This window comes from Lampetra fluviatilis, chromosome 1 (genome assembly GCF_964198595.1).
Source record: "Lampetra fluviatilis chromosome 1, kcLamFluv1.1, whole genome shotgun sequence".
NCBI classification, from domain to species: domain Eukaryota; kingdom Metazoa; phylum Chordata; class Hyperoartia; order Petromyzontiformes; family Petromyzontidae; genus Lampetra; species Lampetra fluviatilis.
In genome coordinates, this window is record NC_136275.1 from 19,226,033 (window position 1) to 19,253,501 (window position 27,469).

Here is a 27,469-nt window from a genome sequence, read left to right on the forward strand (position 1 = left end):
CATGACTCCTTGTAAAAAGGTGTCAGTTTTGTTGCCAGATAGAAGGGTAAAAAAACAATTATCGAACAAATATCAGTTTGCAACACGAGGACTGCCGTATGTCGGGATGATATTGACAAAGGGAGACACCGATGGTGCACCAGTTCCTTACGCACGGCAAACATCCACCACAGGACTTCTAGCTGCCACACTCCGCTGCCATGCCACTTGCAAGCTGCAGTTTCTGCCGCAGGAAAGGCACCCTGCTTTCGGGTTGCAGCCTCTTCCATTGGCTGCTCGACACCTGTGATGCAATCACACGGCAAACAAGTCCCTCGCATCCGTCAAATACATGTACATCCCTATTGTCGATCCACTGCTGGATGAAAGCCCCCCCACCCTCTCTCCACGCACCTTTGTTGGCCATGAGGATTATTTGACCATGCTTCAGCACCCTCATCAGTGCGGGTTGATACGGAAGCGTTTAAAGTTACACTTCAACCAGTTTGAAGTGTGTTTAACCATGTAGGCTTTTGCGACCAATATCCATAATACAGGTTTTTTTTGGGGTTAGATCGCGTAAATATAAATGTGTCGCGAAACCCACCACCAACCGACAGCCAACTAGTAAGGCTTGCAATTCAAACAGAATATGCCAATTCGTTACAAGTAAAGCACACCTGCGTGTTGTTCGCCAGTTTGAAGTGTGCACGGTGGTCACCTAACCAGGCATTATCCAGACTCAACACTGCTTGCGGTTGGGCTTGGTTGGTCGGGAATATCAAGCTTTGGCTATAAGTTGGCCAGGAAATACCAGTATAGCATTGAATGTATCTGTGCAGTGCTGAGTGTTACCTCATCACAAGCATAAGTTTTCTCCATATACTCCAGTATCCTGCCAGATATCAAATACTCGTGAATGGAACTGGGGAAAAATCATAATTCAGTGCCAATAAGACTTTCCTGGATAATTGGCATTATGTTTAGAATCTAAAATCCATTACCACGTTAAGCATGCATCATGGTGATGATTAGGTTTACAAAAATGCATCCCTCTTCGCAATTTGACTCACAATTTGAGGGTCGCGAATAACATATTTTTGTTACATTGTGGCGAATGTAGCACCTCGCGTGTGGCTGCAGAGGTCACGTGATTCAAATCGTAATGTACAAATCTAAAATCCGTCCATTCCTGGCACACACAAATTCCACAAGTGTATTTTGAACGTAATACATCGATTATAATTGATGAACCAAACGTATTGTCACACGCTTGGTGGCAATGTCGACAGCGCCGCCACCGCTGACAATGCTGACTTACCAGCGTCACGCGGTAGCCCAGAGCGTGCAGGTTCCGCACCTTCAGCGCCAGCTTTCCACACGGGTGCTGGGACCCGAGGCAGAACTCAGCGGGGTGGCACCACAGCATGGCAACCCTGCGGCAGGGCACACGGGTAAAAGGGCGATGGTGCCGGGCGTATAGCACGACCGCCACGAGCAGTGCCCACATCGCATCTGAGGCCAATTACAATTGCAGCAGCACTCTTAAATCTCGGTTGAAAACTAATTTCTTTAAGACTGCTTTTTGTGTTTAGTTGTTCTTCCCCCGCACCTGCAATTAACATGGTTGGATATGTATGGTGTGAAAGAAGTTCATACATACAAAGTTCAAATCTTAAGAAAAATTACATTGTGATTCAATTAATTACGAATGAAGTAACTGTAATTGAGCCCAGGTGTAGCCGATATCACCGGTGGTTGAGGGCATAAGAGTCCAATGGACTCACCGCAGAGGCTTTGGGAGTGGGTCCTCTCTGAGGATACAAGCACCATCTCCAGGAACGTGGAGGCAATCTCCCTGATTGTGTGGGTTGTCTCCTGGGTCGTGTGGGTGATCCGGCAGAGCAAGGCACTCATTTCCCAGGAGGAACTGAAGGACTTCTGTCCCCTGCAGGGTCACCTCGGCATCTGCACAAAGACAGGCTTCGCAGTGAAACTTTCATCAAGATGTTAGGTGTGTACGTGTGTATGTCTGTTGGAACTTCTTCGCACCATACGGAGCCAACCATGCTAATCAGAGATGCGAGGGAAGGACAACAAACTATACAAAAAATAAGTTAAAGAAATGAGTTTCAATCTAGATTAAAAGTGCATAGCTCCAGTGACTTTCCTAATATCAGAAGATAATTCAAGACGGCTGCAGAAGTGCCTCTGAAAGCGCGCGATGCAGTGACCGTCTTTGTTCGATGGTTAGCCAAAAGTTGCTGCTGTGAGGATGACCGGACATAGCGCCATTTATCTTTGCACGAAAAAAATAATACCATGACTCCCCATGAATGGATTTTGCGATGCTCGTTTTTTTACACATCACTTTTTGACACTTAAATCCGGAAGATGCAAGTCCTTGGGGGTGGGTGGGGGGAAGAGTGGGCGGTTACACTACGGGTTTTTTTGCACAAACCGGTCGAGAATTATGAAACAAACGCTGGATGCTGACACGACACTAATATTAACGGGCACATTTTTATTACAATTTTCAAGCTGTTGATTGTAATCCCAGTGGTCCCATGTGCCGCAAATGAGGTTCACGCTCGGCTTTCCTGTATGAACGACATAATTAGTGTTGTGTAAAAATACTCCAAAAATTCTCCATTAAATCTTCACTCAAACAGCCACACTCTTTCTTGATGCAGTCGCACAACCATTAGCAACATAGGATTGTGTAATCTCAATGGAGCAGCCCAATGCCAGATTCACATGCTCTTCTCAGAGGTACAGTCTGACAACCCCCTTGAGCATAGCACACGCGCAATTATCTTTCAAAAAGGTTGATTCGGTTTTCATTTAACTTTGAGATGTTAACGGAAAAGCCCCGATGACTCATCACCAGTGAGATATTGACATTGTTTCAAGAAGATATTTTACGAAGCCTTTCAGGAATAATCATTAACCACATCAACAGTCAGCTACTGATGAGATTGCAAGGATTTACTGGCTAGATGCCCACCTGTATACATGCAAGTCATCATCAAAGTGCACGATTTTTATGTAATATTCCTCACAACAGGTCAATAGGCTGCAGCACAAAACCCCGTCTTTTTAAATCCTTTATATTAAGTTCACTTGCGCGCTTGCTTGCTTGCTTACGACCGTGCAAATCTTTCGGTAGTTTTTTAATCCACTTCCCGTGATCCAATCGAGCTGACATTTTCCACACAGACTCGTTGTGCGTGACAATGAATGTTCGTGAAAATTTTTTTCCAAAATTTTACACTTTTTAGGATAAAAATATTATATTTAATTACCAATTGCTTAATGGTGCCATGCAATCATCTGACCCATAGGTGGCAGCCATCTCAAGCCAGAGGACGAGAGGACTCTAGCCGCCACGCATATATAGGATTTATAGTGAAAAACTTTGTTTTTACGGGTTAATTTTTCCAGTCTGAACTATCACGCCCCAACACTAATATAATAAACCAAGAATATGTGTGTCCCGTGCATGACGTCACTCCACATGAGCCCCCCCGCCCCCCCCCCCGTCATTAATACGCAGAAGGTGGAGCGGAAATAATTATTTTCGCAAATTCGCTTTAAATTTGACGTTTCTTTATTGAAAGTGAATCAAATAAATAATTCCACGCCGCAACAAAGTGGATTTGGTGTCTTTATTTATTTCTTCAGCACTTGAGACAAAAGGTAAGTCTAATTTATGCTTGTAAATTATGGTAAAATAGACATTTCTTGGCGATTTTCCAGATATTGTATCGATTTCCAATTTATTTCAATCCCAGCGACCGAAAGCAGGAGAGAATAAAGTATTAGAGCAGTGAATTTGAACTAATTAAAGGTCAGTTATATACAGTGCTACAGTGAAATGCAGTGAAGTGTTTCATGACATACTTTTGTGCAAGATTGCCTGCCATTGAATTTACACAAGATACAATTATACTCTGGTCAATTTTTTCGTAAACATTACAGCTTCCATCCTAGGACGGGCAAACAAGCTAGTTAGTATATAATTGAACGTTGATAACATGTGCACTTTCCTTCGTTGGTGGAGAAGACCATTTCCCAAACCAACAAAGCCATTCTTTGGTCAAACATGTCATTGAACATTAGAGATGTGAGATGGGCATCTTGTGCCGCTGCACTGTGATAAACCTGCCACAACAGCAACAGTGCTCCCAATCTTGGCATTTACAATTTGAATTGCGCCGAGTCGGCATTAATCCCTTGGCGTCAGGATGTAGCAAGGTAACAAGTGACGGTGAAAGTCACCTTGTCCAATATGACAATGGCGGTGACGACGAAGATGATGATGATCATGGTGGCGTCAACGGTCACCGATACGACGATGCTGATAATGATCGTGACGACGATGATAGTAATGATGACAGTTGAAATGACAGTGTCACTGATGTGAACGATGATGATGATAATAAAGACCATGTTCTAAATTTGGTACGACTACTTGCTTGGCTTGTGGACAGCTCACCTATACTGTAGAGCCCACCCACGGTGACCCCGACCCTGACCTGACCGCTCCCTCGGAGGGCCTCCGTCAGCACAGAGGGCAACTCGGGGCAGCGGGTCAGGGATGACGGGTTCGGGTCTGGGGAGGAGGGGGCAGCTTCCGCAGCAGGGACACCAGGGAGTTTCTTCTGCAGATGCAAGCTCAGTCTGATGGCCTGAAGCTCCAACTCATTCTGCAGGCGCTTCAGAGAGTCTGCAGCCACTCACAAGACAAAGATTCACCCTTATAGCCTTAACAGAATTTTGGGGCAAGTTCTGTTTGCTAGCACCAGTCTCAACGCAACGTAAACCGGATGTCTTTTGTCTCCCAAGTTCAGTTGATATACGGCAGTGTTTCTCAAAACTCCGGGGCTCACGACCCAACCTGCCTTTCTCCACATGCAGCTTTCCATGATGACCGATAGCAGTCATTCATATGCACGTTGAGCCACTCGCTGCATCGTGCGCTTTCAGATGCGCTTCTGTGGTTGTCTGCAACGCTCTTCCTTCCAATATGAGGAAGCCACTGGAGGCTATGCACTTTTAAATCTTAAGATTTAAATCTCATTTCTTTCAAACTCGTTTTTTGTATTTAGTTTGTTGTCCTTCCCCCGCACTTCTAGCACAGTTGGCTACGTACGTTGCAAAAGAAGATCAATGTACGTACGCACGGTGGTTTGTAATCTTAGAAAGTGGCATCGTGGGGGTGGGTCGCGTATAATAAACGTTTGAGAATCACTCAAGAAGGGGAGATTTTTTTTTCTTGAGAATTGTAACTTTTTTTTAGAACTATTTTTTCTTGAACATTTTTGAGAATCACTCAAGAAGGGGGAGAATGTTTTCCCCCACAATGGCTGCTACATAATGTAGCAAAGTCGCAGGAGTTGGTTATATAATACGAGCAAGAAAATGCATTAGCTTCCTAACTAAAATCAGTACAAATTAAGTCAGATGTTCACTTAAGGGGTTTGATGCAACTGGTCACCGCTTCTCAATGCTGCACATTCCTCACAAACATAATTGTAATAAAAAAAGAATAGCTATCATACTTACACAGGCCTCCGCTTTCGGTGAGTTGGTGATAGTCGATGTGGGTTTGCGTGGTTAACTAAAAGGACTGAAGGTGCCGAGTCCGTTATTATGTGATTAAATAAAGGACTTCAGGACTCCGGGGATCCGGCTGCTGACCTGAAACGCTCAGCAGCTCCGTGCAAGAGTGGTCTGCAAGCAGGGCGCTAGCGACGGCGCTGGGCGGGCGACGGCCCAGGATGCACAGCGCCCGCACACCCACAAACAGCTCGTGCGCAGACAACTCCGGGAGATGATGCTCCAACGCCGAGCTCAACACCCCCAGGAACCTGCGAGCGGGGAGGCCCGGGGGGGCACAGGGACGAGAGGGCGAGTACAAAGTACATGCCGGCACATGGAGACCAGCGCCTTGTGAGTCGTATGTGTACCGTCGTGCAGTATGGGGACGAGCCACTGACATGAGACGTCGTGTCATTTATATTGCCATCACAGTGGCCGACCAACCAACGCCTTGCAAAGTCATTACTTGCAATTGCAGGTCGTCGTGTACCAGTGTCATCACAGCCCATGTACGACTCACGTTTCGGCAGCCCCGTGCGGCTGGTGGTTGAGCAAGGAGTAGATGTGCAGGAGGACCATGAGGTTCTTCTTATCGAGGTGACACGGCATTGGTTGCTCCTGCTGTTGCTCCTGCTGCTGCTGCTCCTGCAGCAGGAGGAGAGCGACTGCATCCAGCAGGCCCGGGTGTCGGAACCTCAACCTGCTCAGCAGCAGCAGTAGGGTACATGCCTGGAGTGCGAGACAGACAGGTGTGCATGAAGTCACACACACAAACACACCGGGAGAGAGAGGTGTGCAGGCAGTTATACACACACATAGGGAGGACGGTGGCAGGGGTGGACACCACCTCCTATGTTGGCTGCCTACTATGTATTGATTCTGTCGGTCATACCACCAAGAATCCAGATGGCAACCTCTTTAATCAAATGGACTTGACTGAAACAGTGCATCCATCCTATTTTTAGTTATCATTTCATGAAGGTGGGTTTTTTAAGTGTTACCTGCTTGACCTTTTTTCACATGAAAAACAGATCATAAATAGATGGGCTCAGAGGCTAAGTACTGCCAACCATATCATATTCTCCATAACTGAATTATTTTAGCTAGAAGCTGTGTTCATATATATGACAAATTAATATAATAATTTACATTTGAAATGTCAAAGCTAAGCAGGGAAAAATATAGACGATAGGCTTGTAACCGTGCTCCATAGCCGATCACACGTACACACGGAAGCAAGAACAAACAGCACACCCCAGTGGCGGCCAGCACGTCCCATGATATGGTGGTGACACGGCCGAGCGGTAGCGCGTTCGCCACTTGTCGCAGAAGTGGACGGTTTGAATCCATCGGCCCCAGTTATTACTGCAGTGTGTAATAACCGCGGTGATACTACGTGCCATCTGCTCCACGGTGGATGTTAAAGATCCCCTGATGTAATTTGCATTGTGTGCCAGCATTAGGGTCTAAAATTTCACACAAATTACTCAGTTGGGATAAAATATAGCAATCATCGTCTGAGTATTGGAAGACTAATGCTCCAGGTCACTCCAGCAAATGGGACCTGCTGTGGTGGAAAGATGTTAACTCCCTCGCCTGGTATGCAGAAGGTTGTGGGTTTGATCCAGACCCTGACGCCTGTATGTCTGGACTTTGCATGTTCTCCCCGTGGTCACGTAGATTTTCTCCAGGTCCTCCGATTTTCCCTCCACATTTAGAAATATGCATATAGAGTATTTGGCTGCTATAGATTTCCACATGATAAGCCACTTTTTGAGCTATCATTTGTGGCCAGGTTGCTTCTGAAAAAGAGCTATATAGCTCAGTGGGCCTTATTTGGGAAAATAAAATAGTTTCTAACAAATAGTTTATAGACTATTTTGGCCTCTCGAGTTCTCACCTGGTTAAACAGAATAGACTAAACAAAAAAAACACACATGCACACGTGCCTCGTTCAAGCCGTAGAGTTGCAGTCTGGTGACGGCGTGTTCAGCGATGGAGGAGAAGAGCTGCGTGTTGTGGTAGCCCAGCTGGTTACACACTTTCAACAGCTGCAGCAGCTCAGATAACTTCAGCTCCTGCAGATTCCCTGGGAAGCAGCAGAGGGCGGGGCAACATAACGCTGATAAGGTGACTGGATCTGGACTTTCCAATGATTCAGGTAATAGATATGCCACTGATGATCGGTTTTGTTAATCAACTAATTGGGTAACACAAACTTAGGTGGCATCATCAACCACGTCGTGCTGGGCATGGCTTGTAGTGGGTTTCCCACCTTCAAGCGGCAGGATATCAGGGCGGATGCCATATTTAAAAGGGACTGACCACACATTGGAATCGATGGCAATATAATTTGAATTGATTAATCGTCTCGGCTCTAATTGTGACCAACGGAGGAGCGGGCAGGAGGGGCATTACATGGGGAGTTAAGCGTGGCTTCCTACGTGTGCGTGCGTTCCTACCAGTAATGATTGGGCTGGCCGCGGACAGCAGCTCGGGGGCGTTGTGTTGCATCCGGGCCAGGCTGAAGAACAACCTGAGAACGTTGGCTGTTGTGAACTGATCCAGGACGAAGAGCGCCCACGCCTGCGTCTGTACCCACGCACAAACAAACGCACGTTCAAGCGCGTGCATGTGCTGTGCCGGCGGTAACGAACCAGCGTCCGCGATGAACCAGCACAGGGGCGAGGTGCTGGCAGACACCCTTACCACGAGCTTGTCCTTGAGGGCAGTTGGCACGGTGGGTCCCAAGTGATACATTAGCATCAGTAGCACGGGCACTCTGTCCACCTCTGGCAGTGCCAGCTGCGCTCGCATCGTGAGGGCAGCTCGCAGCGCCTGTGTGTTCCTGTCCTGCAGCAGGAAGGGCAGGCAGCTTGCCACCACACCCAGGGCTTGCCCGTTAAACTCATTGATGCTCACCTATTGACCGGGAGGGAGTGAAGGGGGCAGCAAAGGGAGAACCCATGCTAAACGGTAGAGCTGCACATTTCACAGACAGTTGCATGCCTACGCCCATTGCTCACAATGGCCATGACTAACAAATCTCTCAAGGGTCAACTGTGCTACTTAGCTGTGTGATGTACTCACGTTGTTATCATTAATTTCCAATTGATTCTTATACTCAGAAAACATGGATTGATAGTGTCTGCGTAAGAGATTGTCATTTGTATGTGAAAACATTGCAACTATTATAGATTATAAAAACAGATCACCAAGTTTGGAGTGCAATGCGCTAATCACCACGCCACCAAAGATCCCCCGCATAGCCTTAACAGACTAATGGGGAACGTGCTGTTAGTGAGCACCTATGAAGGCCGGCATGGCACAGGAGGGGGTAGGTGACCAGCATCACGCCCAGCCGCCTTTGTTTCCCGAGTGGAGATATTTACACACCGCACCAGGTACTCATTTGAGGCTGAGTCGGCCTAGGGGAGGCCCAGGACCGGTTCAGATAATCGACACCGGTGTTGGCCGTGAGCGTGAATCGAACTCGAGTCGCCGGGTTCGTAGCGCAGTGTAGCGCTGACCGTTGCACCACCACGCCACCACAACCGCCCATACACGACACGGCTGTTGAGCTTTCAGCGCTCCGCGCTCGACTTGCCTGTGCGGTGCGAATCAGCATCTGGACGAGGCGGCTCCGCAGCGGGATGCCGAGCCGGGTGGCAGCGGCGAGCGTGTAGCCCAGGAGCCCAGGTGTCAGGTAGCGGCTCGTGCGCAGAACCTGCTGACACAGCCCCGGGAAGTGCGGGTGCTGTAGCATCCGACGCTGCTCGTACGCGGCACGATCCGGCGGTAGCGCCCTCAACGTCCTCCAGCAGGCAATGAGCAGGGAGCAGGGCCTTGTGTCCAGTACATCCGGCACGTGCACCGCAAAGTCGACGGCACCCATGGCCGATGGCTCGCCGGTGGTAGCAGTAACATCCAAGTTCAGCAGTTTAGGCGCAAGCCCGTCCAATGCGAGCTCCAAGACATCGCTTGGGGTTTGGCACGTGGCCAGAAGTTTGTCCATCTCAATTTTGGGTTCCAATAAGTCACCTCTCTCGGTAGCTGTTCTGACAAGTTCCGTTGCGATAGGTGGCGCCCTCCTGTGGTCTCGTCGGCTGTTCCCTTGGTTTCTATTAGAACGTACATTTCTACCATAAGCGATGACATCCGCTTGTGGGTCATCTATGGAAGTATACTGCTCGGTGTTGCTCATGCAACCAGCAGACTTGCTCAAAGAAGTGAATTTACGCTTGTCGGCGGGGACAAGCCATCTGCTCTCAGCATGGCCTGTGTCTCGTCCCCCAGCAGTTCCGGGTGTCAGCCACGTTGAAAACATCCGTTTGCATTGCTCAACGTCATGGATGCTAAAGCGGGTGATGCGTGCGCGCGCACAACGCGCGAGGGACAACGCGTCTCGTCGGGAGGACGTCTGAAAGGAGTTTAAGGATCTTGCCCATGACGGGACGGCACAACCGCCAGCGTGCAGGTGGCTGACGACACGGCCGTACATGACGATCAGCGTTGTCTGTCTGGGCCACAGCCACCGAGGTTTGTTCAGGCCCTGCGCCTGAACCGATAAGGGAGCTATATCACCTCTGAACCGCCACCAGGATGCCAAACGTTGATATCTGTGGGGCAATGCACGATACATGTGGTGAGTTAATGCTCTCAAAGTCAAAGACACCACAAGGCAGAGAATGTGACACCTGCTGCTGTAATAAGACACATAGTAAAAATGTAAATAAGCCTTTCCACGCCGTGTCGGTGATTGGGGCTGTTTGACCATACTTCACCACCCTGATCAGTGTGGGTTGGTCAAGAGAGGGCACAGTACATGCTCGGTTAGCTGTGACCGGGAATCGAACTGAAGACGAACAGGTTCGTAGAGCAGTGCCCTAACCACTGCGCCACAGTTCCATCCCTTGACGATACTGTACACGAGTTAATTTTGTATGCGGAAATGCATTTGCATGGTATAAAATCCTGCTTTGATACAATTACGCAATCCGATTAATCTAAAATAACGTCACCGAGTTCAGTCGACATCATCTTGCTCTCCTGCCAGCAAAGCAAAGTACGTACAACCGCAAGTCATTACACAGTGTAATGACTTGCCTTCGTGGTATGAACACGTCGTGTTGATAGGCCGCGATCGCGTGCCGTCAGTTACACGGCGAAGGCGGCATTATCGCAGCGAGATATGTATGTTAGCAACAAGACATGTTTGTTAGCAGCACTAACAACATCACACCATAACAGCGAGAGGCCTGACTTCAGCGGAGCGAATTCCCACCACGCGTCTCACCAAGGGGGCTGACATCTTTGCCAATGAGGCGAGCGGAGTTGTGAGGGGCACGTGATCAGACCCGAGCAATCGAGTGTCGGGGGCGAGTCAAAGGCTGCTGCACGCACGTATTATTGGTTCTTTCGGTAAAGTCACGTAGAAAGGAAATAATAAAATAATAAAAATAATAAAATATAATAAAAAATTATCACGACGTTTCGACTGCAACACAAGCAATCATCATCAGGTGTGAAATCCACAGCAAGAAAATTTTAAAAAAGTGGCGTTTTTTCCTGCTTGCACGTGTTGGGGATTGGCTCATCGATGCGATCGGTCGAACAATTGCTCGGGTCTTTTTTTGTGAGGGGGGGGGAGGTGCTGGGGGGAGGGTGACACAGAGTGGTTGCCAGGGAGTCGGCATGCCGTTGCCCTAGAGACGGCTGTGTGCCGTTGCCATAGAGACGGCTGAGGGCGCGAGACATGGCGGCGTTCGTTCTGGCGGGTGAGAGTCGGGCAACACATCACTAACCGGTTACCAACGTGACGGTTACCGGTTACCGACGCCAGAGGGTTACCGATTTAGCGGCGCGGGTTTCGTTTGTATTGAGGTTAGAGAGAAACGATGAAGACGCAACTCAATTTTGAAACCAAACGAGGCCCTCTCTCTCAACACCATCATCGCCATTGGAACCTCATTTGCCAGTAAAACATATAATAATTGTTTTTTTACCCTTCTATCTGGCAACAAAACTGACACCTTTTTTACAAGGAGTCATGTTTGCATAGACCACAATGCCTGCAGTCATAATGCAAACAAAAAACATAACTCTGATAATGTATGCACTGTCTTTGAAGTTGATGACATAACTCTGATAATGTATGCACTGTCCTTGAAGTTGATGCCAGTGCATACATTATCAGAGTGATGTTTTTTTTTGCATTATGACTGCAGGTATTGTGGTCTATGTAAACATGACTCCTTGTAAAAAAGGTGTCAGTTTTGTTGCCAGATAGAAGGGTAAAAAACAATTATCATCATCATCGCCTTGCGTGCACGTGGGGGCCGATTGGCCGACAGGAGTTTTAAACACGAAGTAGGAGGCTTTTGCGACCGATATAATCCATAATAGATGGGTTTTTTGGGTTAAATTCGCGTAAATATGAATGTGTCGTTAAACCCTCCACTACCCAATACAGCCAATTAGTAAAGGTTTGTCACGTAAACAGAAGGTGCCAATTCGTTACCAGTACAGCACACGGGCGTGTTGGAGAGCACGTGTACGAGTATGTTCACTATACAATTACGATACTCACTATTACCTTACAAATTATATTAAACATTACACTGTTAATGATAATAATTAATGAGGGGGGCTGTTCGATGTGGAGTGACGTCACCTGCTCATGATTATTAATGAGGAGGGGGGGGTCCATGTGGAGGACGTCACCTGCTCATGAATATTAATGAGGAGGGGGGGGTCCATGTGGAGGACGTCACCTGCTCATGAATATTAATGAGGAGGGGGGGTCCATGTGTAGGACGTCACCTGCTCATGAATATTAATGAGGAGGGGGGGTCCATGTGTAGGACGTCACCTGCTCATGAATATTAATAAGGAGGGGGGGTCCATGTGTAGGACGTCACCTGCTCATGAATATTAATGAGGAGGGGGGGTCCATGTGGAGGACGTCACCTGCTCATGAATATTAATGAGGAGGGGGGGGGTCCATGTGTAGGACGTCACCTGCTCATGGATATTAATGAGGAGGGGGGTCCATTTGAAGGACGTCACCTGCTCATGAATATTAATGAGGAGGGGGGGTCCATGTGGAGGACGTCACCTGCTCATGAATATTAATGAGGAGGGGGGGGTCCATGTGTAGGACGTCACCTGCTCATGAATATTAATGAGGAGGGGGGGTCCATGTGGAGGACGTCACCTGCTCATGAATATTAATGAGGAGGGGGGTCCATGTGGAGGACGTCACCTGCTCATGAATATTAATGAGGATGGGGGTCCATGTGGAGGACGTCACCTGCTCATGAATATTAATGAGGAGGGGGGTCCATGTGGAGGACGTCACCTGCTCATGAATATTAATGAGGAGGGGGTCCACGTGGAGGACGTCACCTGCTCATGAATATTAATGAGGGGGGCTGGTCAACGTGAAGTGACGTCACGAGCGTTAATGACATTCCTGGGTGATTATAGTAGGTATATTCTAAAGTAAACGTAGACAATATATAGATAACATAAAACTTCCTAGTGCACATGTATGTACTCTTAGTTATTTCGGTAAAGTCACGTAGGTAAAAAATTAAATTAATAAAAATAAAACAATAAAAATCACGACGTTTCGGAGGCAACACAAGTCTCCGTCATCAGGTGGGACCGTCACAGCCAGATTTGCTGCATCAAGTGAGGCAAGGATTCAAGATGTAATCCCTTAAATGCAAGTTGAGGGGGGAGGAGAGGGGGGGGGAGCTCATCAGAATGTGGTAGCCAATGAATGGAACGTATCGGGAGGGAGGGGGGCGGGGCTAAAAGAAGGCACGAAGTGCTACGTAGAACGTATCGGGAGGGGGAGGGGGGCGGGGCCAAAAGAATGGACGACGTGGTACACGAGAGTCGGCGACGTGGACGTGGTTGTGCGCAAGCAACTATTGTTGCACACGCCAACGTATTGGACGGAGAGGGGGAGGGGAGGCCAAAAGAGAGTGTGGGGTGCAAGTGTATGTGGACATGTGTATGTACAAGCACCTGTTGATACACATGATAGAAAAGAACGAAAATGCCCATGTTTATACTAGTGCTGGCTGAACAATAAAGAGAGTACTGTTAAACACTGGGGATGTTAACACTCGGTAAAGTTAAGTAAAATAGTGCCTGTCAGATAAGATGGTCCAAAAATGTGTAATTAAGTCTTTTTTGCATGGTTGATAACATCTTTCCAATGATTACTAAGTTTGTACCCATCATCACGGTTGAAATTATGTCTGTGTCTGTATATCTGAATGGCTTCGCGTACAAACCTTTGATGGTAGCCAGAGGGTTTGCAGAGCACCTTAGTCTCGGAAAAAACAATCTCATGAGAGCCCACCGAGTTGTAGCAATGATCGGCAACGGCGGAAGACTAAATTTTGACTTGTGCTCGCGGACACGTCTCTGATCGTGTCCGCGAGCACAAGTCAGAATTGAAACACGGCAAAATTGAGTCTTCCGCCGTTGTTGATCATTGCTACAACTCGGTGGGCTCTCATGAGATTGTTTTCTCCGAGACTAAGGTGCTCTGCAAACCCTCTGGCTACCATCAAAGGTTTGTACACGAAGCCATTCAGATATACAAACACAGACATCATTTCAACCGTGATGATGGGTACAAACTTAGTAATCATTGGAAAGATGTTATCAACCATGCAAAAAAAACTTAATTACACATTTTTGGACCATCTTATCTGACAGGCACTATTTTACTTTACTTTACCGAATGTTAACATCCCCAGTGTTTAACAGTACTCTCTTTATTGTTCAGCCAGCACTGGTATAAACATGGGCATTTTCGTTCTTTTCTATCATGTGTATCAACAGGTGCTTGTACATACACATGTCCACGTACACTTGCACCCCACACTTTCTTTTGGCCTCCCCTCCCCCTCTCCGTCCAATACGTTGGCGTGTGCAACAATAGTTGCTTGCGCACAACCACGTCCACGTCGCCGACTCTCGTGTACCACGTCGTGCATGCTTTTGGCCCCGCCCCCCTCCCGATACGTTCTACGTAGCACTTCGTGCCTTCTTTTAGCCCCGCCCCCCTCCCTCCCGATACATTCCATTCATTGGCTACCACATTCTGATGAGCTCCCCCCCCCTCTCCTCCCCCCTCAACTTGCATTTAAGGGATTACATCTTGAATCCTTGCCTCACTTGATGCAGCAAATCTGGCTGTGACGGTCCCACCTGATGACGGAGACTTGTGTTGCCTACGAAACGTCGTGATTTTTATTCATAATCAACGATTTTTGGGTTTAGATCGCGTTACTTATAAATGTGTCGTAACCCTCCACCACCCGACACGGCCAATCAGTAAAAAAAGTGTCACGTTGACAAAAGACAAATAGTTCACTGCTTTAGCCCACCGGTGTGTTGAAGCGTGAAACCACAACATTTACAATTTGAGTACGACGTTTCGCTGGTAATTATATTTATAAGTAACGCGATCTAAACCCAAAAATCGTTGATTATGAACAATATTGGTCGCGAAAGCCTAAGTGTTAAAGTGATTTTTATTGTTTTATTTTTATTAATTAAATTTTTTACCTACGTGACTTTACCGAAATAACTAAGAGTATGAATCCTTGCAGTCACGAAAGCTTCAAATCTAGCACATGTATGTGTTGAAGAGTTCCCATGACTCACTCGGAGACGGAGGTAAGGATATGGGCTTTCGCCAAAGGTTTATTAAGGGCTGTTACAATCTAACACAGGGTACACAACTCCCGGGGGCTAGGGGTCCTACACTGAGTCCTGGTCCCTGCCCGGCTAGCTCCGGTCTCTCTCTCTCGTGTCGGATCGGGGACTCTGCCAACTCCACCGACCAGAGAGAGAAGCACCTCTATCGGCTACCACCGGCTTCCTTCCAGACTCACTACTCGATCCCTCTCTACCCCTGGTTCCCTCTTCAAACTTCTCACTCTACCCGTTCCCACAGTGACCCCGCTTTCGTCACGGGGTCTCCCTTAAGGACCCCACGAGACATGACGTCATCGAGCCGGCCAGCGTGCATGACGTCACGTTCCGTGACGTAATTGCACTGGACGGCACACATGACGTCACTATTTTACTCCTCTACATATGTATATCTCGTCAAGGAGTATAAACCATCACGCGAACTCCGGTCATCATCCTCACCGAACCATCGACCAAAGACGGTCAATGTATCACGTGCTTTCAGATGCGCTTCTGCGGCCGTCTGGAACGCTCTTCCTTCCGAGGTTACGAAGCCACTACAGCTATGCACTTTTAAATCGAGATTGAAAAGTAATTTCTTTAGAACTGCTCTTTGTGTTTAGTTTGTTGTTCTTTCTCCGCACCTCCAATTAGCACGGTTGGCTATGTACACTGAGACAAAAGTTCAACATACATCATATTGTAGGACATCACACACAAAGGATAGCTCTGTATGATAACCTGATCTTTAATCCAATCATACTTCTTTGAGCCTCCACCTTTACAGTTAGTGAATGTAGGTAAGTTGCACTGGGAATGGATGCCCATATGTCAATTTCTAGAAGCATTAGACACATCACATTCATGATCACTGTGGAGTGATTGGGGTGAAGCTCACGTTAATCCGAGAGAAAGGAGTCTGCTCATTGGAAGAGACATTGTTAATTATTGCGTAGAAGCCAGGAGCGTAAGCAGGTGTTTCACACTAGATGGGCGCAGAATAGGGCGCATCGCCACATAAATCATGGATATTTTTCATTAAAATATTTGAACAGAAAAAAAGGATTACTGTACTGAACCAAAGCTGTGCATCACATGTGCATTCAAGCATTCAATTACACACTGCACAATATTTTAAATGACTGCATATCTCATCAAAAAGAGGTTCAGTTCTGAATGAACAAATGCATTCTCTGGGCAGACGTTTTTTAAAATAAATTTGCTTGGTGGCATATCTAGTAAGGTGTGTTCTACTGCTCTTGTTAATAACTTAGGGTTATCCATTGTCGCCTTCACAAAAACATGACATTTGTTGTGTATGCCACCATTTACCATGACAGCACATGATATATAATGAACCACAGACCACCCAGTGCCTTGTGACGTTTCTCTTTCCATCAGGACGTGCCGACTGCCCGTATTACGCTAAAGCAGAGCTCCTCACCGACTACTTGCAACTCAATTTGCCCAGCTTCAGAGTCCACAGGATTCCCGTGCTCCCAGAGGAGTGGGAGGTATTTTCGTTGGTCTTAGTTGTCTGGGATTTTTTAATGATACTGATACCCGTCCCCAGGTAATGCGTGGAGTCGTGCTCTAGTGAATGATGGTAAACCCACAGCCCTATCCAACTTGTGAATCGGGAACTCTTTCACACCACCACGGCATTGTCAGCCTTTGACCATTGTACATTACTGTCGCACACACAAATGAATGACCCAGTCTTGCCAATAAATCAGTTCCTTTCTATAAGCCATAGAACAATCCTTTGAGCCCTGTAAGGTCAATCTGCTACTTATAAAGGACAATGCTCAATTTACTGTCATGCAATTGCATTACTCAGCAATGCTACAGCAAAATGATAAATAATAGTGACATTGCAGTGTCCTTCAGAGTTATTTTTTTTATTCCTACATTGACAAGACTGCACTCTGAATGAAGCATATTTAGTAGGTGGTAAACTTGGTGCACATCTGCAAAGCCAGACATGTCAGATTATGTCGTTATGGAGAAAGTGTTCATGTGTTGGGCAGGCCTGGTTGAGCGCCACATGTCGGCAGCATGGCTGGCGCCACACTACATCCCCGCTGGTGTGGCGAGAACTGGTGGAGCGGGGCGGCCGGGGGGCCCTGCTGGGTGGATACAACGACTTCATGGAGTATGTGCAGGTCAGTGGCAGAGCGTGGTTTGATTGGGCCCTGGTGCAAGGCACGAAATGGGACCGCATGGCTAATTCCCCCCTCTGCGTAGCTCGGAGCCTGAGGCCCCTACGGCCCATGGGCCCCGATGCAGTTGCACCGCCTGCGCGCTCGATAGCTGCACCACTTATAAACAGGTCCTGAGGAGCCGCCAATAGGAGCACTTTACTGTTTACAAAAGTTATGCGCTTTGTGTAACAATATTTTGTGGAAAAACAAAAAAAAGCTTGAACAGTGTTCCGTGAAAAGGCAGAATGGTCCATTGTTAGAATTGTATTCAGTTTAATTTAGTGCTGTAAGACGATTACACAACAAGCTTTCTTTTGCAGATTACTATTCAGAACATAAAAGAATATAAATCTATGGATACACATACAAAAAACAAACGTTGCAGTTATGAGGTGTATGATTACTTATGTGTTCAAGGAATGCAATTTTGCATTACCTTTACGTCAATTAACCTGATTGGCTATGTGACTGTGATTTAACAAAATGATGTGTACGTGAATTCCAGTGATAAACTTAAGAAAGGATTTTGAGAGTTCTGGAAGACTTTGACATCTTTAAACATGTATTATGATAGTGAATACAATCTGAATGTTCGATAATGCAAACATATGCATCATATGTTTGCCAGAATAATGATAGACTGCTTCAGAACATTGACATATTTTCAAGGTTAGACAACACTGCAGAGCACAAGCCATACAAAGCAGTTATTGGCAAAGTGAACGTACAGATTTATAGGACCAATAAAAGCCCAAGGTGTTACCAGTATCTCTCGTGTAGTGTGAGTGTAATATGTCAATCCTGCGTGGCACGTGTTGTATTTCAGGGCTACTACGGCATGGTGTCACCCATGCTTTCAGAGCTGATGCTCACCCTCGCGCAGGAGAATCTGCACACGCAGGTGAAGCTTACAGATGAGCAGGCACAGCACAGAGAGCTCAACAGGCCCTTCCACGTCTGCATCACTGGGTAACCGCACCACACAAAGGCAACAATCTTCTATTTAGCTTGAATAAACTGTTGGAGCAAGTACAACACGTGAGCGGGAACCTGATAAGGCTGGTGCAGCGCACGAGGAGGTGATGTGGCTAAAACCATGCACTATATTCAGCAGCCTTTATATCTGCAGTACTGATATTGACTGCTCATACCAGGAACTGGGTACTCATTTCAGGTTGAGTCGACTCATGTTCCAGCTCATGCTCAGATGCCATTTACCGCAGTTGATGTGCACAACTTGTTAATTTAAACATTTGCGTGGTAACTTGTAGATTTACAGAATATATCATTTGTAACACAAATATTTGTTTAAAATGTTGAAGAAGGAAAAAGTGATATATTAAAGCATTTATCATTCACAATCAAATCAGCAAAGAGCAAACATCTATAGCAGCCCTGCCTTTCTAGCACTGCCGTATGTGACAGAAGAACTGTGCACCTTACCTGCCAATTTGTTCCACAGGACAGTCTGCTTAATTTTGTCTCTTCCATGCAGGGCAAACAGCGCGTACGTGCCTGGGCTGCTGTGGCTGCTGGGTACCGGCGAGTTGTGCGGGGGGTCAACAGGTCTGTCCGTGTGCCTGCTGGGCAAAGTTGGCGAGCAGGAGGCCCTGCGATGCGTCCGGCAGGACACCCTTGACATGGCCTGTGCCACGCTGCGTGATGTCACCATCCACTCCGACCCCGAGATAGCTTTCGACGGCGCTGGGCTGGTGATTGTCCTCGACAACGTTGCCCCCAGTTCAGGGCAGGAGTGGTCGGATGCTGGCGCGCTTCTTTGTGCCGCTTACGGCTCCGCGCTGGGTCGGCGCGCCGGGCCTGACGTGCGGGTGCTCGTGGTGGCAGCGAAGGCAGCCAACCTAAGGGCCCAGCTGCTGGCTACAGCTGCCGCTCCGCATGTTCCCAGGCGCAACTTCGTGGCCCTGTCCACTCACCTGGAAAGGCGGGCCAAGGGCCTGCTGGCAGCGAAGCTCAAAGTTAACTCTGCAGGTCAACGAGTGTGAAAAAGCACAAATACCACACACACGCGGATACGTTCATTGTTCAGAGGAGCTGTGTGAGATGGCTGGTGCTCAATGGGGTAGCGAGGTTGGCATGGGACCGGTGCAAGGAATTAAATAGAATGCCTTGTATTGTACAATTTCCCCCCTGTTCATAGCATGGCCCCACGGTCCCTGGTACATTTGCACCGACTGCACACGCGATGCCACTGCTCGTGCTGCATGTGCACGCAAGTCTCACGTAAGGTGTTGGGTTGAGTAGGTGTGGAGGATGTGGTGGTGTGGGGTGACGCTGGAGGGAGCACGTACACGCAGCTTTCTGCGGCTCGACTCCGGGGCTACGATGGCGCTGTGTGGGGTCCTGGACTCACGTACCCACTCCTGGAGGTTCTGAACGACCGGTACTGTATCACACCCCATGCTGCGGATCTGCACAAAGCTGCTCTGCCATCGCACACACCCGACACTCGCACTCCCCATTCTCTACACCCTGTGAGTCCTCTTTCTCTGTTACTGTGGGAACACGAGGCCATTATTTTACGTTTTGTGGTGCAAAACTTAGTTTCAGAAAGCTAAAGTCGCAAGTATCCTTGCTCTGCCTATAACAATCACCTGAAACTTGTTTTCCTGAAACGTACGTTTTCAGATACTAGGTGGTTCCGTGGTTCCCTTGGTACAAGTGCTTTTCGAGATGTTAACCAGTATATTTGAGCAATTATTTATTTACTCAAGAAAATATCGTTTCTCTTTTAATGATAATCCTGTTTAATACCTTTTGTCATTTTAAAAAAATATTTTTTTTTGAACGTGACTCCTCAAGTAAATTCACAGCAGACCTCATAAATACCATCGCGCTGCTCAGTTACTCACTGTGTCTCAATCTACGCTTGGAGTGCCTGTGTCCTGGCCTGACTTTCCCTATGTCGCTGATTCAGATTGGTCCTCTGTAGGGACCAATCATCTCTGCATACAACGAACTAACTTTCAAATGTACTGGAGAAACTAACCAGCAGAGGGGACGTTTAAATCATGCACATGCATAATTGTGCGATGCTTACAATATATGTTTATGACTGCAAATACAGTATATCTTATTTATATAGACATTTATTTACCTAGACATTTGTATGAGATGGGCATGAAATTGTTATTGCTTCATCATTCACTAACCAATCAGGTGAAAAATAACAATACTATAAGGAGAAACAGAACTTGATATTGTTATGAGCTGGCCTTCCTAAATTATAATTCCCCAAAAGAATGTCACGTTTTTTTAATACATTTAATTGTGTATGCTCACTACATCCAAAATGAAAATCTAAAAACCCGTCAAATAAAAATCCTAAGAAGGCAAGTAGGCTTCATTGGATCACTGCAGATTACAGCCAGCATTAGTGCGCTGTGAATGACATTTTGTGAAATGTGAGGGACTGTGGTCAGGCGTTTGAGAGCAACCACGCAACAAAAGGAAACCAGATGACCGTATAAACTCATAGCCGGGTTTAAAATATTGACATAGGTATAAAAAAAGGTGGATGTTAATTTCTCATTTCAACCATAATCGCAGGGTGAGTAGTTTTCTTACACAGCCTATGTTTAGTGTTTTGATTTAGAATTAAGGTTAGTACTTCTGTAAATGCATGTGCTAAGGCCATGCTTATAATTTTAGTTCAAAGGAGTGGAGTAGTGTGGTTGGCATGTGCCCTGGTGCAAGTCATGAAATGTATCCTCCTGTCCAATTTCTCTATTCTCGGTAATCCAGCTGTGGTTCCCTCCATCCCATGGGCTCCAGGACAGTTCCACCACCTCTACACACAGAAGCTACTCTACTGGTTTAAACATAAAGCTTGTGTTTGAATTTCACCATTTGCCTTGCAGCGAATGGCTGGAGAATGAGTTCCCGGCCGTCTTGCAAGCACGCGGCTCCCTCCAGGCAAAGGCCCAGGGCTATCCAGCTACCACAGCCCTGAACGCCGCCATTGCCTCCACCCTGCGCCTTTGGTTCCATGGCTCAGACGATCAACAGATTAACTCGCTCGCCGTCCCTTCCAATGGTAAGTCAGGCTCTGTCCACCCTAGGCTTGCCACCTGTCCTAGCCATCTGGGGGGAATATGTAAGCCTTTCCAGCACATTACAAGTCCAATTTGTGTAATAATACGCTCCTCAAGGCAGTGCATTTCCATGTACAGTAGTTCATCAGCACACCAACACGTTAGAAAGAGGGGGGGACATTCGGTCTATCTTCCTGATTGGGGCAGGATACCACAAACAAGCTGAAAGGCAGCCAAAAACGAGCACCAACAATTGCGCAAGATCTGTGGTGTGCCAGTCAGGGGGGGGGGGATATTAGATATGAATAATCCCAGGGGTAGCAGCGCTTGTACATCCAGGAGGACGATAGAGGCACAAGCTGGCTCCGTGTTAATCCTGGGCTCGAACGTTATGGATGATTAAACTGAGGTCCTATATATACTGTGAATATACAAAACCTCATAGCACACTTCAGTAAGAGCAGGAACAATAGCAGCAGCATCGCGGATTTGAATCCTAGCACAACTCAAGAAGCAGAGGTGTTGATTCAACCGCTTGTGCATCAAAACAGTTCAATTTATGCAACCGTGAGAAGCTCAAAGCACAAAGAGGTGCACCACTCCAGGGGATCAATGGATGACATTCAAAAGGCTTGCAAAGGTAAACATAGTGGAAAACAAGATAATTTGGAAACATGCAAAGGTAATGATTATCGAAGTGCATGTTTATCTTGAGGTGTTTGTCCAGGAATATAAAGAGATTATCCTTACACAGACAGGGAGAAGTTGGTGAGTGTACTGAGGGCCCTCCGACCAACTCCAAAACACCACCGCTTCAAACTAGAGGGAGTTGAGCGTAGCCACATGGACTGACATGACCCTGGCTTGATACCTTACATCACCCTGTCATAAACACAGCAAATAATGTTGTGCATGAGCATTTGATCTGAAACACACCGTGCAAAATATATTAAGCAACACTATCGCTGACAAATCCAGGTGCAGATGGACACCTGCACTCCTGCTGTGATAGATCACCTCCAGTACAACATGACCAACATCATCAGCATCACTCTTACAACCTTGCAGAATAAAACCCACCACAATCTCTACCACAAACACTTTTCCACAGCACCTTCCATCAGGACATCAAGTTTATACTGGTAGGAACCTCCTGGTTAGACCAGCCCACAGGGGATTATTGTGTCCGTCCGTCCGTCGCGCATCCAAAAATGGGAGGGGTGGGGCTGGGTGGAGAGGGGAGGGTGGGGAGGGGCTGGGTGGGGAGGGTGGGGAGGGGCTGGGGGTGGAGGGTGGGGCTGGGTGGGGGGTGGGAGGGGTGGGGAGGGGCTGGTCACCCCGTGGTGCCCTTATAAAACTCAACGTTTAACCTACTCACGCCGGCTTGTGCCTGCCCTCACAGTCGGGCATATTTGTGTTAACCAAAAGAGTGCAGTCTCAGCTTGGATCGTGCACAATCCAGGTTGAAAAGCACTACTATACAGCAGAGCCTGTTCAGGCGACTCACACAGAGGCACATTATTTATATACTAGCTTCTTTGCCCATCCTTAGATGGACGCTGTAATATTTACTAAACATTGAGCAGAGTATAATTGTATCTTGTGTAAATTTAATGGCAGTGAATCTTGCACGAAAGTATGTTATCAAACACTTTTCTGCATTTCACTGTAGCACTGTATTAATGGCAGTGAATCTGCCACGAAATGAAGTCATAAAACACTTCACTGCAGTTCACTGTAGCACTGTATTAATGACGGTGATTCTTGCACGAAACTACGTCATAAAACACCTCACTTCATGTCATTGTAGCACTGTATATAACTGACCTTCAATTTGTTCAAATTCATTGCTCTGATACTTGATTCCCTTCTGCTTTCGATCGCTGGGGTTGAAATAAATGGGAAATCGATACAATATCTGGAAAATCACTGAGAAATGTCTATTTTACCATAATGTACAAGCATAAATTTGTTGCTGCATAGAATTATTTATTAGATTCACTTTCAATAAAGAAACGTCAAACTTAAAGCGAATTTGCGATTTTTTTTTATTTCCGCTCGACCTTCTGCGTGAGTATAAAAATCCACCCGCTCATGAATATTAATGACGAGGGGGTGCGGCATGTGGAGTGACGTCACGCGCGGCACACCCAAACAGACATTCTTGGCTCATTATAATAGTAATAAACACCCATCTATAACAATCACACGTTATTATAATTGCATGACTTATGTGGTTGCTGTACTGTGTGCTGTGTGACCCGACCTAGGAGAATACGGCTTGCTGCAAGGTCTGGTATTCTCGCTTCCTGTGAGGTTCGAGGGGGGTGACTGGTCAGTGGTGAGTGACCTCTCCTTGACGGACGCGGAGCGGAGTCGGATCCACACCATTGCTGCTGAGCTGCAGGAGGTCAGAGTTCATACCCAGAGTCTATCCAAGCAGCTCGCACAGAGGCAAATAATACATGCGATTGTTTACATCTGTGGGCAGGGTGATGTTTTATCATAGTGGACTGTTCCTATAGAATGTTCTACAATAAACAAAATATACGTTCTTGATGCTGTCATTCTCAAGTTGTAATCCATGATCAAAAAACTTCCCTTACAGGAAATTGAAGCTATATTTACAAATACCAACCAAGCATCTCTTCTATCGCAGGATCCGTCTAGGCTGCAAGTAAGTGGCACTGTTGTACTCAATCCCGGATAAGTGGTGGGCTGAGTCAACCTGGGAGTTGAATTCAGAACCATTCTTCTGACAGATGGGTGCTGTGACAGTGCCACCTTGGCCGGTTGATGTCATGCACAAACTATCAGCCCTGAAGCAGTGGTGGAATGTATGCAAGCGTGCATGCACAAATACACGCACAAACCTTGTACGCCTGTGCAGCATATTGATATGTGCTTACATCATGCTGGCTCGTGAAACGTACACAAGTTGTAGTGGGGAAATCCAACGAGGAAGCAAAACAATGAATTCAAGTTCGTGAATAAAATTAGCATTGTGATGATGTTCTAGCTTCTTGGGGTGCACTCCTAACATCAACTTACTTTAGAAAATCTACTTCATTAATAAGTATTGAGTTTCACATGGGCTTTAAAAAATTTGTGGATGTCGATTGTTAATCGTTAAAGCCATTAACACAGATTTTGAAGAAGTCTGAGTAAAACAAATTATTCTGACAGTAGACCTTTGTTTTTGTTGTTGCTATTGTTGTGTTTTTGTGTGATTCAGGTGTCAGAGAAGGCCGACTCCCATGAAGGTCAATTTGGGTTCCCATCTGAGACATGTGGACCCCTGTTAGAGGTCATGACCCCATAACCCTGTTCTGCAGCATGCCAAAATGTAATCACTTTACACCGGAATTTTGCAAGTTTTTAAAACCCGCATTGAATGTTCTGGCAGGTGATGCAGCTGTGTGAGATTTTTCGTTTTCTCGTGTGTTAAGGGACCGTACGTCTTCCTTATTGTAATAAAAGACTTGACCACGATCTCTGGCTCAGTGTCCTTTATTCGGTCCGTACTGCGTTCCCACACGGCTGTCTCTCTTATTCTCTCTGTGCTGGTTCCGATGTCACTCCAGTCCACATCAGCAGCCCCGCTGCTGTTCTTGTTGCTCTTGCAGCCCCACAGCAGCTCCGCTGCTGTACTCTCACACAGCTCCCTTGGCTGTTCCTGCTGCAGCTCTGACAGCCTCGTGCTGTCTCGCCTTCCCGTCGCTCCTGCGACTCTTGGCAGCCACCCCGCTGCCCCTCACACACAGCCTTACTGCCTATCTCTATCTGCAGCTTTACACCTCCCAGTGGCTCCCTACTGTTCCCAGGGTTGGCTCCCGCTTCTGACGGTGCCCCCTCGGCTCGTACGCCCGCGTGGCCCCACACCTTTCCATTCACACCCCGACTGCCTTCTCCTTCCGGTTTACCCGCTTAAGGACCCCCTACCTTTCACCCACGTCACCTGGCTCCGCCTCCTCGTGACGTCACATCCGGAAGGTCGCTTCCGCCCGCATTACACCACCCTCCCCCATAGAAAAAACCCAGCCGACCTCGGCTGAACAACACCAAAGCGTAATGCGGTGAACCGACCTTCCCCCTTAAAGGACACTAAGCATGCAATATAACAACAAGAACAACACACAAGTAACATCGACGAACGTACGAAAGCATGCGATAAATACGACGGCAAGAACAAGAACAATAACAACATACAATCAACGAAACGTAAGCGATTTGGAACGAGTGCGGGTCGCCGGCCCGTCCCGGACGGTCGGCGGCCCACTTGTAGAACGGGGACGCGATGGAACACGAGAAATGACAGGGGGTAATTCCCCTGCTGCGATTGGAAGTCCACCGACATCTCGTGTCCCTGACGAATCAGTCTTGGTCGTATTCCGCGAATGCGCCTGCAGCGGGGTCGGAAGGGTCGCCGGGCTTGAAGGTACCGCAGCCCTGGCAGGCGCCCTCCGAACAGGCCCACTCCTCCCCCGCGGTGTCACGGTCGGCCTGTCTGGAACAGGTACGACAGGCGCTCCAGCAAGATCAATGGACGCAGGCGGGGAAGAGTCAGAGTCAGCAGCAACAGACCCCGGCAAGGCAACATTGGGAGATGACGCATCACGTAGGGGAGCAACATATGGTTTCAACCGCGACGTATGAACAAACCAACGGCGAGAACCAAACTGAACGCGCGCCGACTGTGGATTGGGAACCTCAATGAGGCGCACAGGACCATGCCAAGGTTTGTGCAATTTAGGAGAGGTCCCCGGCCGCACCTGCGGGCAATGGAGCCAGGCCAGGTCTCCCACCTTCCAGGGGCACTCCCCCTCAGACCGCCGAGCATACCGCTCGTTCCGGGCCTGGGCTTTGGCCGTAGCCACGCGGGCGTTTTCCCGCGCCTCCGTAACCCGGCGAACCGTGTCCTGAATGTATTCAGGGAGTGGTTTACGAGGTCCCTTCACCCCAGTACCCAATTGCACATCCACCGGAGGCACGTTTTCCCGACCATACATAAGGTAAAACGGCGAATACCCTGTAGCCGCATGGGGCGTCATCCTGTACGCCGAAAGCACTCCGGGAATGTGCAGATCCCAATCCGATTGCTGTTCACTCACAGTATGGCAAAGCATGGCAGACAATGTCCTGTTCAGCCGCTCAACCATACCATCCGTCTGCGGATGGTATGGAGATGTCCGTATCTTCTTAGTCCCAAGGCCTGCGCACACTTCAGCCAATAATTTAGAAGAGAAATTTCGGCCCTGGTCCGTGAGGAGTCTCTCCGGCGCCCCCTTGTCCATAATGTACCCAAACAAAAAGGCGTCGGTGATGGCCGCGGCCGACTGATCGGGCAACGGCCAGGCCATCGGCCAACGGGAGAGATACTCAACCCCTACCAGCAAATATTTATTTCCCCTCGCCGATGGTGGGAAGGGTCCCAATATGTCCAGTGCCACCAATTCATTGACTCGAGACACCTGAATCGACTGGAGAGGCGGCACGTAAGGATGTTTAGGCGGCTTACGCCGGGCGCATTCAGGGCACGCGCGCACGTGCCCTACGACATCTGTCGCCATGCCGTGCCAAAAATAATGACGTTGTAACGTCAACAAGGTCTTCTGCACCCCTAAATGCAATAGTGTGTCACAATGGAGAGTTCTAATCAACTCAAATCGCAAGGACGTTGGTACCACCACACGCCAGCTTTCCTGGAACCTTTCCTGCCACATAAGCAGACCATCTCGGAGAGCGGTTCGCGGCCCCACAGCCGAACTCGGACTCCCATTGTCCCTCATAGACCGCTTCCGCATGGACAACAACGACTCGTCCATCATCTGTTCCCGAATCCAGACAGACCGCGGCAGATTCAAAACCCCATCAGTCGGTCCCGGTTCCATCGGAGTATCCGACTTC

The 27,469-nt window shown here is 47.7% G+C and overlaps 2 protein-coding genes across 8 annotated transcripts; one reads left to right on the forward strand and one right to left on the reverse strand.

The window, feature by feature from the left end:
• FASTKD2 (FAST kinase domains 2) lies at positions 1-19,006 on the reverse strand. 7 transcript variants are annotated; one of them, XM_078858712.1, is made up of 11 exons: positions 18,954-19,006; positions 9,191-10,202; positions 8,293-8,505; positions 8,046-8,175; positions 7,533-7,672; positions 6,104-6,312; positions 5,683-5,852; positions 4,478-4,708; positions 1,767-1,947; positions 1,301-1,415; positions 1-283 (listed from the first exon to the last, which is right to left on the reverse strand). In XM_078858712.1, the coding sequence occupies exons 2-11, from the start codon at positions 10,082-10,084 to the stop codon at positions 179-181; spliced, it is 2,388 nt and encodes a 795-aa protein (XP_078714838.1). In that variant the 5' UTR covers positions 10,085-10,202; positions 18,954-19,006; the 3' UTR covers positions 1-178. The 7 variants fall into 7 exon arrangements, with proteins under 7 accessions (XP_078714838.1, XP_078714820.1, XP_078714856.1 ...); XM_078858694.1 differs by lacking the exon at positions 18,954-19,006 and adding an exon at positions 10,880-10,917; XM_078858730.1 differs by lacking the exon at positions 18,954-19,006 and adding an exon at positions 10,826-10,899 and having other exon boundaries at positions 8,293-8,436.
• MDH1B (malate dehydrogenase 1B) lies at positions 11,327-24,970 on the forward strand. Its single transcript, XM_078858749.1, has 10 exons — positions 11,327-11,360; positions 16,708-16,820; positions 17,337-17,471; positions 18,337-18,479; positions 19,006-19,499; positions 19,773-19,911; positions 21,389-21,564; positions 23,833-23,972; positions 24,171-24,239; positions 24,798-24,970. Exons 1-10 carry the CDS (start codon positions 11,339-11,341, stop codon positions 24,882-24,884), a joined length of 1,518 nt encoding a protein of 505 aa, XP_078714875.1. The 5' UTR covers positions 11,327-11,338; the 3' UTR covers positions 24,885-24,970.
• The last annotated feature ends 2,499 nt before the right edge of the window (positions 24,971-27,469 follow it).